This window comes from Propithecus coquereli, unplaced genomic scaffold, assembly GCF_000956105.1.
Source record: "Propithecus coquereli isolate 6110/MARCELLA unplaced genomic scaffold, Pcoq_1.0 Scaffold92, whole genome shotgun sequence".
Lineage (NCBI taxonomy): Eukaryota > Metazoa > Chordata > Mammalia > Primates > Indriidae > Propithecus > Propithecus coquereli.
Genome location: NW_012155507.1, coordinates 5106539 through 5120393, shown reverse-complemented (window position 1 = coordinate 5120393; position 13855 = coordinate 5106539). Strand labels below are relative to the sequence as shown.

Here is a 13855-nt window from a genome sequence, read left to right as displayed (position 1 = left end):
TCCCTCTCTGACTTGTTGGATCAGCCTCCTCCGTTTGATATGCTGAGAGCTGGGATGAGAAGAGTGTGAAGTTCAACTCAGCAGCCTCGCCACCTGGGGCCTCCATCGCAGTTGCTGTACCGCACAAATGACAACACTGACAAAAGTTGGTACTGTAGCTCTTAGAGTGTCTGGCCCCACAACCTAACAACAGAATGAGGCCTTAATGACTGGGCAGAGAGAAAGCAATTTCTCTTTGTCCACTTTCCCTCTAGCTTCCAAGACATTCCTTCCTTCTTATTTTCTTCCATTCTTCCATTCTTTCTTACTTGTCTCTCTTTGAACAGAATGAGCTTTTAATTGTCTCATTTCACTTACATTATTTCTTGGTATGTATCCTAAGTTGTCCTCCCCCCCCCCCATATCAGCATTGATCTAGAACGCTAAGCTCAGCTGGGGCCCAGACACCATTTCTGTAACACAACCTAGTCAGACCCTGAAAGAACTTTGCAAACAGCTGGGTAGAGTAGACTCCGCAGGGATCGGACCTCGTGACTCCCACAGAGCTGTGGCCCAAAGTTGATATGGGAACTTGTAAAAGGTATGAATTTGTCTGGGTTTCAGCCTCCATAGATAAAAAATAGGAAGAAGAGTTCATCATCTCAGCTAGAGGTGAATTCTATTTATTAACAGTGTGCACAGGTTTGAGGGCAGACTTTACGATAGGTGCTGTTATAGTCAGGTAAAATCGGAAACAGTCTTACCTTGTCTTAAAATATATATGGTACTAGTTGCTGTCAGGTTGGTTGACATGAGGACATTTTCGCGGTTGGAAGTATCTAGCTCCACTTTTGTCAGCTTCTCCAGGTCACTGTGGAAGCTGCTCACCTCTCCGGTGGGAAACGTTGCATTGGTCAGATGTCCCTCGGGGTCGTACCTGAGGAATGTAACCAATCCCAACATTGAAGCCTCCTGGCAGTGATAATAGGCCTTTGCAAAATAAAAATCACTTGGCAGCTAATACAGTTTAACTTTGAGTGATAACAAGTATTATTAACCTTGTTCAATAAGAAGAAAAAGGTCAGAGAGACGATTAATCAAACGAAGGTATTTTTTGCAGCTTCTGAATTCTTGATGACTTCCTTGAGCTGTGCTGTTTTACAGAAAAAATATATCTAGCAATGAATCACCAGGGTGGAAAACTGATTTATGAATCATGTCCTGCTGTGTGCAATGTTGCAGGGAGGCCTCCATTTGCAATTTGGGTCGATTTCATTAGATGTGATGGATTACAAAAACCAGTAGAGGGTGCTGTTGTCAAAGGAAAAGGAGATAAAAAGGGCCCTCAAAGCCCGAAAAGCCAATAAACTGACTTTGCATTATGATGGGAAAATTATAATTTGCTGCTGTTTAAGTTGCCAAATTTGAAATGAATGAATCATTCTCCCAACAAAATGAACATGCACAGAGGATAATGGAAACATGTTCATTAAAACATTCTGGAACCCCCTGATCTTAGTGTCACTTAATTTTTTTTTTAATCTTTTTGGAGTATAGTACATAATGTTTTGTAATTTGCCTATATGGGTAAGACACACAAAAAATAATTACCTGAGATAATAGGCAATAACCTATATCTAGAAACATAGTTTAGTGAGTTTACTTTCTTTTTTTAAAAAAAACAGAGTTATTGGCAATCTCACTGTCCTCCAAATGAAAACTGCTTCCCCTGAAGGCTTTTGATGTTGAGCTGTTCTTTTATTGCCAATAGAACCATGAAAAATAAACACTTCATTAAAAGTAAAGACATGCACTTGGAAACCCATTACTGTTTTCTTTTCAAGTTGCAAATTACAAAATATTTAAGTACTTTTATTTGCTTTTAAAATGTTAAACAATTATATTCTTTTTACCCAAAGTGAGCAGGATACCGCATGGACACAACGGTGGAGTCTGGATCCCCTCCTCCAACAATTATGCAAAATGGCATAGTAATTCAGTGTTAATCCACTGGGTTTTAAAGAACTCGGCCTGGGTAGTTGCTCACATTTTAAAACCTGTACCAGCCTTTGGCAGGCTTGGGGAAAAGGGAGCCATATTTTATACGATAGGTTTGAACTTGACACTATACACAGTGCCTCCTCAAGTTTAGTACTGTGTGTACACGTGTGTGTGCACACACACAGAGTATCAGTTAAAGCAGTCGTGCATGCAAAAAATAATAATCAAATAGGTCATTTGATATCACAGATATGCCAAGCCCTAGATGTTTAATTGGGTGCTCCCTTTGTTTAAATGGATTTTAGTTAAAAAGGTTGGGGCATTGCTACTCTGCAGCTAAGGACTCATTATCAAAGAAAGGCCAGGGGGTGCTGTTTGTCCTGGGGTTAATGGCAAAAACCTTCCCTCTGCCTGGCTTGTTTGCCCATGGCCTGCTCTGGGGCTCTGTGGCTACAAGAAGCTGGCCCCTGGTGAGAAAGGTGCATGGAAAGGCTTGAATGCCCAATACAGCCCCATCCTTATCTGCTTGGTCTTCCTTCCAGGAGAGGAAAACAATGTCCAGTCTTTATTTTCTCAAGGTACCAACCTGCTTTACCCTGCAGGGAGGAGTTTTCAGGCAGCAGATAGAAGGAAGCTGCTGCATGTCCTCTTTATGAGGGAAACTGTGGCCCCAACAGCCTATACTACATTATGCAGCCGGTTCCTCTCAGCACCAGCAACTCTGCCTCCTTGGTTTTCCTTTCCTGATTTCTAGGGGGTTTTCTCAATCCTTGGCAAGGTCACTCTTTATCATTCCTCCAGGAAATCTGACCTAAGATGCTGTGGATGCAGGTGCTCAATGGGCTTTCCAGCTTGGGGACAGTTTCCTTCTTTTCCAGTCATATAGCCCCTTGTTTTAAAGCAAGATTTCATATAAAGGTGAGAGCAGTGGTGAGTCCACTCATCAGAGCAAGATGACAGGATCAGATACCAATTGAGCCATCCATATACAGAGGTACAAGGGTCAGAAGTCCCAATGAACCTTAGCAGTGGCCTGTGGATAAATCTGGTTCCTAAGCCAACCACCAAACACCTTTTAAGCTAAGTCATTGGTGCTTTTTGTCTGAGATACATTCTACATCTTATTCCCAAGAGCATAGCCATGTTTCTACATATTCTGATCCCATCCCTATTCCTCAAATTGACTGTAGTATATTCAGAGAGGAAAGCTAAATGGTCCTGGATAACACTTATGACTCAGATAGATCTAGGTGGGAGACTGCTGCCTGCTCCTTTTCTGGCGAAGGAGGCAATGGCGTTGGGAATAAGGTATCATTTCCCATAGGCCTGTGCAGTTGCTGGGTATCTAGAAAGTTATATTGCCTCATTTCCTTTATGTGACTGGCTAGGCATTTTAATTTGAAAGTGTACATTTGATCATAACATTATCATAAACAAAGCACCTCATCCCCAACGCACTCACACACCCCAATTCTGCTAGTCACAGTCAAAGTAGTCACACTTGATGGTGTCTGCAGTGTTGTGCTCTGTGAGCTCTCACGTGTTCTGTCATGTATATGGCCCTCTCTGCTGTGGGGTCATTTGCAAAGGAAGAGTGACAGGCAGATGTACACATAAGTGGATAATTCCCACAACTTTGGAAAGATTGCTCAAAGTGGAGAAGAAATAAAGGGAGCCTTTGATTTCCTATAGCTTGCTTGAGTTTTTTTCCTCCAATCACAGGGGAATGCATCCTTCTAGACTGAATGTCAAAGAAACAAGTTTAATCAAAATCTCTTCTGCTGTGTATTTCCCTCTGGTGCCTGCATCCTCTGGTGCACAGAGTACAAGCCAATATGCTCCAACTGATCCCCTCAGGCCACAGCTTGGGAACAACACCCACTTCACTGCAGGCAGGGCATAGCACTCGCCTAGCCAGGCTCGCAAATTCTGGCTGGTGAATTGTTGCCTTCACAGTCATCAGAAGTGGGTTTGGTAAGAGGAGATTTGCCATAAAATTGTCCCCTCATGTCCTGATTTTACAGAGTTCCACTGTGAATGTCCCACAGGGCACCAACCAATGAAGTACTGAGGGCACTTACCCTTTTGCTCAGCACTGTGACAGGCTGTGTGCACGTGCACTTGAGTGTGAGTGTGTGTGCCCCAGTGGAGCGGAGGAAACATTTGCACATTCAGAATTCATTCTCGTCCTTGAGGAGCATAGAGTTTAGCTGGGGAGATGATATTTACACATTATTAAAAATATATTTAGTCTGATATTTTCTCATAAGGGATAGCCTGCCCTTTCTTTTGAGGACAATTTAAGCCAGTGTTAAACTGTTCAGAGTAGAAACTAGAGGCTCCTCCACCTTTGCTTTTTTTTTTTTTTTTTGACAGAGTCTCGCTCTGTTGCCCTGGCTAGAGTGAGTGCCATGGCATCAGCCTAGCTCACAGCAACCTCAGACTCCTGGGCTCAAGCGATCCTCCTGCCTCAGCCTCCCGAGTAGCTGGGACTACAGGCATGTGCCACCATGCCCGGCTAATTTTTTCTATATATATATTTTTAGTTATCCAGATAATTTCTTTCTATTTATTTTAGTAGAGACGGGGTCTTGCTCTTGCTCAGGCTGGTCTCAAACTCCTGAGCTCAAACAATCCGCCCACCTCGGCCTCCCAGAGTGTTAGGATTACAGGCGTGAGCCACCGCACCCTGCCCACACCTTTGCTTTTAAGAAAGAAAATAACTGCAGATTATAGAAGGGAAATTCATTACTTTTTTTTTAAGGAAATATGAAGGAGTCAGATCCTCTTTACACTTTCATGTCAGAAAACTGACCAACCCAATAAGAATTTTTTAGGAAATACTGGCTTCCCTTTTCCTCACCAATAACTTCACTTGGCTTTCTATGATTCAGTTACAAGTCCATAATGCCCTTCTATCTTCATTCATGGTTCATTCAATAAATATTAGAGTCTTGTGCTAGGGACCGGGAATACGGTGCTGAATGAAATTCGCAGTCTAGTAAGGCAGATAAAGTATGCACACAAATAACTCTAATGGCAGAATATTGCCATGTACTTGTGTAAAGAAGGAGCTGTACAAGCTCAAAGAGGCAGAGGTCATTTCCAGCTGGGCTGAGCAGAAGAGGAGGAGAAAGAGCAGGAGGAGGTGATGTTTGAATCCTGGAAGGTAAGCAGAGATTGGGGCAGGGGAGGAAGGCATTCCAAACAGAGGTGATGGCATGAAGAAAAGCACACAGATGAATTGGATATCCACTGGGGGACCAGTGTTGCTAGGGCACAAGATTCATTAGGAGGGTAGTGGGAGAGAAACCTGGAGAGGCATGCTAGGGGCAGAGCATGAGGGAACTGGCATACCAGGCTGTGGAGGTAAGTATGTAGTTAGTAGACAATGGAGAGGCATGGAAAGCTTTTCAGGGGGAGAAGATAATGATCCAAATAGTGCTTTGGTGGCAATGAGTCTTGGAGAGGGAGGCAAGGAGCAAGGAGACCTGTTAGGGGGCTGCAGCCTCAGTTCGAGCTGGAGAAGATGGTGGCCTCTTGCCTTTACTAAATGTACTGTGGTTGCCTGTTTTTGGGACTTGTCTTCCTCACTAGACTTTAACGTCTCACATCTTTAGAGGGAGGACGCGATGTCTCATTCATCTTTGTATTCTCAGGGTCTAGCACTCAGTAGATTCTCACTACACTTACTTATTGAATAAATATAAATAGGATGCTGCCAGTGGAAATGGAAAGGGTGGGGTGGAGATGAAAGCCAATGTAGTTACAGAACAGACAGAACCATCTATAGTGGTGTGGGGAGGCCACCCTCAGCTTACATAGGTGTCCTGTGCAGTACACCTAAATTTCCCTACCAGCCTCTGTTACTTCCGTGCACTCCCTGTCTTTATTTCAGTTCACTCCAGCATTAGCCACGACAATTCTGTTTGCCCTGTTCTTGATCCTCATTAAGGGCATAACACACAAGGAGAGGTGACTGAGCCAAGGTGTTGAGTCTCTGTCTCTGGAGACCTGAAGGAACAGTCAGCATTTCTGTGTTCTTGTTTAATTGAAACCATTCACCTGCCTTAGTTCCTTTCTACTCTGGGATTCTAGAAGGCATTGGAAACATTTCAGTTTTGTTTGGATTGACCGATCATTACACAAGCATTTCTGCATGGGAATCACATCCCATCCCCTGGAAGATATCTCACCCAGGGACACAGTTTGTTTACCTTGCCTCCCCCTTTTACCTTATCAGGGAAGAGAGGGCAATCCTTCATTAGCCACTTTTGATAAAACTGAACATTTGTAAAACAGCCTAGAAGGTACCCAGAGATATTATGAAGGCTTTCCCAACTTGTCAGTGGGTGCTATGTTTTGTTTGTGTTTTTTTTTGGTGGGGGTAGTGGGTGTGCCAACAAACCCCAGAAACAGACAATGCAAAAGACCAAGGATGAAGAGATCATGTAAAGGCAGAGTCTCCTTGGAGTGGGAGGGCTTCCTGCAAAGGGCAAGGGGCCTGAGGAACTGTCAACTCAGCCTGGACTGGCAGCAGTGCATAACTGATGCTTTGGTCTTAGTCTGGGACCTTTTCAGTTTAGTATAGCAGAAGCCTTTGCCGGGGAAATGCCAGGGACACAAGCGAGGGAATCCTGGCCACTCTTGCAGCCTTGTGGGGAAAGAAGTCTTGTCTGCTATGTGAGCTGATGGGCCCCTCCCTCAGATTTCAGCTGGGGCAGGGTTGTTACAATTAGGAGCCTACCAGCCCCTCAGGCCAGACCACTTGTCTCATTCTGCCAGTATTCCTGCTGGGACAATCACCTCCTTGTTAGCCATTTCTCTGTGGTCAGCTTTTCCCCCTGACACTCAGGACACTTATGGGCAGTGAAGCATCAAGTACTAATACTTGGGGTGTGCAGTTTTGATCCTGGTCCAAGTCAAACGGAATTATGAAAATCAATGAACTATTTAAACAACATCACACTACATAATAAAAGCCCACACACTACCACCGGACAAAATGCCATTTTAAAATCCCATTTCGACTGTTCACTGTTCAGGGTCATCTGTGTCAGTTCTCCTCTCAATAGCTGCAGATAATCGAAAGTTGAATGGATAACTGGCTTGGTTACTTCTATCCAGCATTCCTCCATCCTGCCAAATTTCACTTCTATTTCTGTTTCTCTCTCTTTCTCTCACTCTCATCTTGGAACAGAATTTCTGTTTCCACCTTGGCAAACAATTTGTCCTTTTTGGCCACAGAAAGAAGCCTCCCTCTCACCTCAGACAAATACCCAAGCTTTTTTAGGAAGGTTTGGTATCAGCAGCATGGCAACCTTCTACCGACCTTAGCACTGCCCTGACCCTGACTAGAAGGATATGTCCAATTCTGTGTTCCCCTACTTCAGTAGGACAAGAAACATCTTGAAGGAGTGCTCAGAGCTGGCCAAAGCATTGGAGGATAAAAGTCAAAGTTGTCAGATTTTGTACAGAGAAGAAATGCAGGAAGAATTGGTCACATTCTGAAAGTTGGGAAGCTATTCATTCCTTTATGTACAGGCAAGAAGGGACAGGGACTTTGTTTTGTTAAGGATTGCTATGTAGCACCAGAATGGATTGCTTCAGGAGGAAGAGGCACCTTCTCTTTTCAACAGATGCTATTTGGCCAAGAGATTGTCAGCATAATTCTGGCTGGAGTTAAGAAGGGGAAGGGGTAGGAAAAAATGTTATTCAGCCTCCTTCTTTATCTCATGGTGCTACCATATTCCTCTTTTCCTGCTACTGGTGGGGAAATCTTCTAGCTCTCCAGACTTTGCATAGTCACTCTTGTAAGATCAAACGCTCCTCTTTTTTCTGGAAGGCAGTGTGGTAGCAGTGGAAAGAACACTGGAATAGAAGTTCAAAGATCTGACTTTAGGTCGGCCAACTAGCCCTGTGAATGGTCAAGTTGCTTCCCTATTCTGGGTCTCAGTTTCCTCATTTGTAAAATGACATCTAGTATGTCTTTGTGGCCATAAAATTTCACGACTACCCCCATGTGGATGCCTGTGCTTCTCATCTCTTAGTGGCTCAAGATTGGTTATTCAATGATGATGTTAGTTGATACCTTGTCACTCACAGTTGGCCAACTCCTGGTAACAGGCCTGGCCTCTGCTCACTGAGAGAATCTTGCCTACCACACAGTGCCTGCATCAATGTGCTCCCAGTGGAAAACAAGGACACAAACTAATATGACAACAAACTTCTCTTCTCTGTTCAGCATCAATTTTCTCCTCTGTATTCAACCAATTTTATCAATATACAAATATACCATTATTTCTCTCATTTTAAGAAACTCCTTCTGTTTACTCCATTTCCCCTCCAGCTCTGATTTCTCTGCTCCTCTTTTACAGTTCAGCTCCTTGAAAGAGTTCTTTACTCAGTCTCCAATCTCTATCCTCCTTCTCACTTTCTTTTTATTATTACTGTTGTTGAGATATAATTCATATACCATAACATTCACCATTTTAAATTGTACAATCCAATGACTTTCAGTACACCCCCAGAGTAAGCCCCATACTCATTAACAGTCACTCACAACTCACTTTTCTCCTCAGCTCTTGGCAACTACTAATATAATTTCTGACTTTATGGATTTGCCTTTTATGGACATTTCATATAAATGGAATCATATGGTATTTGTTCTTTTGTGTCTAGCTTCTTTCACTCAGTATAATGATTTTGAGGTTTATCCATGTTGTAGCATGTATCTGAACTTCATTTCCTTTTTTGGCTGAATAATATCATGGTATGGATAGATCACATTTTGTCCATTCATCACTTGATGGACACTTGAGTTGTTTATACTTCTTGGCTATTACGAACAATGCTGCTGTGGTCATTTATGTATCCATTCTCTCTTAAGAGAATATTCTACTCAGGCTTTGGTACCCGACTGTGTTACAGCACCTGCTGCTCTCAAGGTAAGCAATGATCTTCATGCTACAGTGGTAGATACATGTCATTATACATTTTTCCAAATCCATAGAATTTACAACACAGAGTGAACCCTAATGTAAACTATGGGCTTTAGTTAATAATAATGTATCAACATTGGCTCATCAATTATAACAAATGTACCACAACAATTAATGCAAGATGTTAATAATAAAGGAAACTGGTGGGGGCAGGTTATGGGCATTCCCTGTACTTTCCACTTAATTTTTCTATAAACCTAAATCTGCTCTAAAAACCCACAATAACCCAATGATCTCCACAGTGCTAAATTGAATGGTCAATTCTCAGTTCTCATATTTCTTGACTTAGGAGTATTTGGCACAGCTGATCACTCCTTCCTCCTTCAATCACCTGTTTTATTTGGTGCTATGGTCTGAATGTGTCCCCTCAAATTCATGTGTTAAGCTTAATTGCCAATGTGATAGTATTAAGAGGCGGAGCCTTTAGGAGGTGACTAGGTCAATAGGGCTCTGCCCCATTAATGGGATTAGGGACTTTATGGAAGGCCTGGAGAGAACTAGCAAAGTCCCTTTTTGCCCTTGGCCCTTTTGCCATGTGAGGACTTAGGAAGAGGTACCATCTTGGAAGCAGAGTGGAGGCATTATCAGACACTGACTCTGCCAGAGCCTTGATCTTTGACTTCTAAGCCTCCAGAACTGTGAGAAATAACTTTCTGTTCTTTATAAATTGCCCAGCCTAAGGTAGTTTGTTGTAGCAGGAGAAACGGACTAAGACACTTGGCTGCCAGGACATCCCACTCTCCTAGTTTTCATTCTACTTCACTGGCCTTTCCTTCTCAGTCTCTCTTGCTGGTTTCTGTCCATATCCTCAGCTCTAAACATTGGAATGCTTCATGGTCAGTCTTCAGATCTCTTTTCTTCCTCGTCTGCCTTCATTTTCATGGGGATCTCATCCCATCTCATGGCTTTAAATATAATCTAAACACTGGTAGATCCCAAATTTCACTATGTAGCCTCTCTCCTCAATTCCAGACTTATATATCCAGTCGCCTACTTGATATTTTCACTTAGATGTATAACTAAATTGATCATATCCCAAACTGAATTCCTGATCTCCCACCTCACAACCTTCCAGTATAATGTGCTCCTTCCCTCTTGGTAAATGAAAACCCCAACATCCAGCTGCTCAGGCCAAAAACCTTAGAGCTGTCTTTGACTGTTCTTTCTCCCACATCCCACATCCAATCTGTCAGTAAGTACTGACAGCTTTACTGTCAAAATGGATTCAGATTTTTAGCACCTCTTACTGTCCCCATTCTCTGGTCCAAGTCATTATCTTTTGCCTGAATTACTGCAATAGCACCCCCTACTCCCCAGTTAGGTTCCTCTGCTTCCACTACATAGTCTGTTTTCAATACAAGATGATTCTTTAAAAATGTAAGTCGGATCATGTCACTTCTTTACTGAAAACTCTCTGATGACTCCACCTCTTACCCAGTGCCAAAGTCAAAGTCACTACAGTCACTTACAAGGCCTTACATGATGTAGTTCTGGCCACTTAATTGATTTCATGCCCCCATAGTTCTTACTCCACTCGTCACAATGGCACCCTTACTATTCCTTGAACATGTCAGGCTTCTCCTGCTGCAGGGCCTTTGTGCTTGCTGTTCCTTCTGCCTGGAATCTGCCTCCCCATCACCATATATTCATACTGCTTACTCTCTCACCTCCTACAGGTCTTTGCTCAAATGTTACCTTCTTAGTGAGGCCTTCTCTGCCCACCCAATCTGCAATAAAAAACCCCTTCTGCCCCACCCACTTGATCTCCCTCACCCTACTATATTTTTCTCCACAGAATTTATCACCATCTGAAGTTCTATACATCTTACTCATCTCCCTTCAGTACACTGTGAACTCCATGAAGGCAGGGATTTTTACATGTTTTGTTCATGGCTATATTCCCAGCACCTAGAATACTGTCTGGTTCATAGTTGGTGCTCAGTAAATATTTGTTGAATAAATAAATGCATAGTTGAACTGGTTATTTTGAAAGCTAATTAATACTTGAGCCATTTCTTGTTGGGGACTGAATTCCACATTTAGCTTTCAAAATAGTTGTTTGCCTAATTTCACCTGCAGTATCATATGGCATGAGTTTTAAAAAAAAGACATCAAAGTTTCTCATTAGAAACTTTATCTTTTCTAAGGGTAGTATATTTAAAAACATGGGCTCCTGAGTCAGACTACAGGGCTGTGAATCCTGGACATCTGTGTGAATCAGGACAAGTTAACCATTCTGTGCCTCAGTTTCCACATTCATAAAATAAACAGAACACCAATCCCATGTTGTCATTATGGAGATCAAATAAAATAACATGTGTAAATCACCTAGTACCTGGCACTTAGTAAATCTTTAGTGAATAGTAGCTTTTATTACTCTTATTAAGATGCAAGAAATTTTTCAAGAAATGGAGGAAGACTTGCAACAGAAACAAATGAATACATTTTTCTGAGTGAAACTAAAATAGCTGTCCAGCTCTTTTGTATAAATGGCATTTCTTTGGGAAATGATCCAAAACTTGAAGGCCAATTGCTTTGTTCCTCTCCTCTGGAGGCTTTCATGGGACTGGACACATTTGCTTCGTATTCTCTACATCTTCCCAGAATAGTCACACTTGGAACCCCTCATCCTTAACATCTCCACTGCTCACATTCTTCAACTTTAATGCCATTCCAGACTCTGGGTTCAGATTCCACGGATCATCCTGATTCAGTATACTGGTTAAAAATGTAGCAATTCCCTTTGTGGGAAAAATGCTTCCGAAGTGCTGGCAGACCGCTTTCTAAATGGGTTGACTTGCAAACAAGGCTGTCCATGCTTTAAAAAGCAAGGACAATGGTCTCTACTTCTGTGTCATGGCAGCTCTTAGTAGCCTGCTGTCAGACACACTTTGTGTTAATTCCCAGTTAAACAAAGTTATCACAGATCCAGTCTGTAAATGCCAAAATGTGCAGGATTCTTTGATGTGTGCAGGGGCCCGGAGGAAGCCCAAGCCTGTACAGGAGCATTTGTCTCCACATTTTGCAGAAACAGCCAATGGAATGGAACCTTTCCTTGTCAGCATTAGCCTCACATAATTTTACACTTGCTTCCCAGGGGCCACTTCTTATATTTTAACTTCTCTCTTACCTCCCACAGCAACTTATTCTGAGTTGGGCTGGGCTGAACTGGGCTGGGCACACATTCATTTATTCATTCATTAAACCCCACGGGGCTCAATAAATACTTGTTAAATCACACTGCTTCTTTGCTGCTTTAGAACTATTATTTAGTTTTATTATTTAAATGAAATTTTACCTTGTCTTCCCAGGGATGCTGTAAATTTCTTGAGTACTTGGGCTTCTACCTCATTCCTATTTCCTGCAGTGCCACACTTGATTCTTCCTTCCTTCATTCTATGTTTTTATTACTAAGCTCTGCAAACCACTCTGGGAAAATGGGTTTGAACCCTAGGAGTTGGGTAAAATTTTCTTCTTGACTTTTATTTTTTTATTGTGGTTATTAGAAGAAAATAGCATGCAAAACCCAGCAATTACTAAGCCATTTTCCACTATAATACAATTTCAAATAAAAACCTAACAAAGCGTATGTCGAGAATTAGAAACTTACTCATAAACAGTTGTCCATCCATTTTCGTTACTTTTGGTGGCCAGAAGTCCGGTGTTTCCTGGATAGGTCATCAAGGCCAGATTATAGCCTTGAGCTGACACTCTTTTAAGGACTCCATTGCTGCTTATGGTCAGCCAGTACACCTGCCCACCAGGCACCACAAGCCAAAGGGGCATCCCGCCTGCATCACGGCGAATGTGTACCGAATTGCCGTTGCTGCTGGTAATTGCGCCCAAGTCACCTTCGGCATTGTAGGTGAAGTTATACACGTAGTCCCTCGTTATCAAGTTCAGGGTGTGCAGGTGGGTTCCATTGACAGTGAACTGGTACAGTTCCTGATCAGCAGGTGAGGCAATCTCATAAAGGTTCACATCATTCAGGTGGGCTTGGTTCCTGCTGATGGTACGAATTCGAACATTCCCAAGGTCTGCCACGTAGAGGGTACCATCAGGTGACACTGCTAAGGAGGAAGGCGCCTTCATCTTTGCATCTTTGGCATAGCCACCATCGCCTGTGGGAGAAAGATCTTGATTTTAATAGTTGGCATCACAAGCATTTATATGAATATACTACAGACAGAAAGCACTGTGCACCAAGAATCATTTTAAAGGAAACAATCAGTGAACCAGCATTCTCTGTATGCTCCCCCTCTGACAAATTTGAAACCCATTATTCGAAAGATTGTAATTCTTGAGTCAGTGCCACTGAAGATGAACAGCAAGATGTAATTATCTCAGTTACACCAATTTTGTGAAATCCTCAATCCTGCTGTTCAGAATCTATTGTATTGCAAGATATAAGAACAGCAAATAAGGATAACCACACAAAATTTGGCTGGAAATCCATGAGACTTATGCCTGTCAGTGCTTTAGGATCTGTTTCAGGACCTACCATGCCTAGAGGCCCTTTCTTCTGTTAATTCCCATTGTCACACTGTCAAGTACACTAAGTCTATAAATGTGACAATAATTCAGAACATCAAATTTGATAACTGGAATAAACATCAGAATTGCCTTGAATGAAAGATACCAATTAGCAAAATATCTATAAAACTAATTGTCCAGGAAAACATTGGAAATATTGATCAAAAGTCCTATCAACCAATTGCTTGCTCCTGACTCCTCTGGCCTAAGGAAAGGCAAAGGTTAAGGGGACCATTCGGGCCTGGATGAGCAGTTTAATAGGGCTGCATGTACCGTGGAGGGATTTCCACATCCCAGCAATAAATGTATCTGTTGACATTTAGAGGACTGTTTGCTACCTG

The 13855-nt window shown here is 42.4% G+C and overlaps 1 protein-coding gene across 1 annotated transcript in view; it reads right to left on the bottom strand.

Annotated features, from left to right (window-relative positions):
• The window catches only part of TENM1 (teneurin transmembrane protein 1), a 566532-nt gene that overhangs the window by 25516 nt on the left and 527161 nt on the right, over nucleotides 1–13855 (bottom strand). The window contains exons 25-26 of the mRNA XM_012664836.1: nucleotides 12592–13102; nucleotides 744–916 (exon numbers count right to left, since the gene is read on the bottom strand). Coding sequence (XP_012520290.1) covers nucleotides 744–916; nucleotides 12592–13102 — 684 coding nt within the window. The remainder of the gene's footprint in view (nucleotides 1–743; nucleotides 917–12591; nucleotides 13103–13855) is intronic.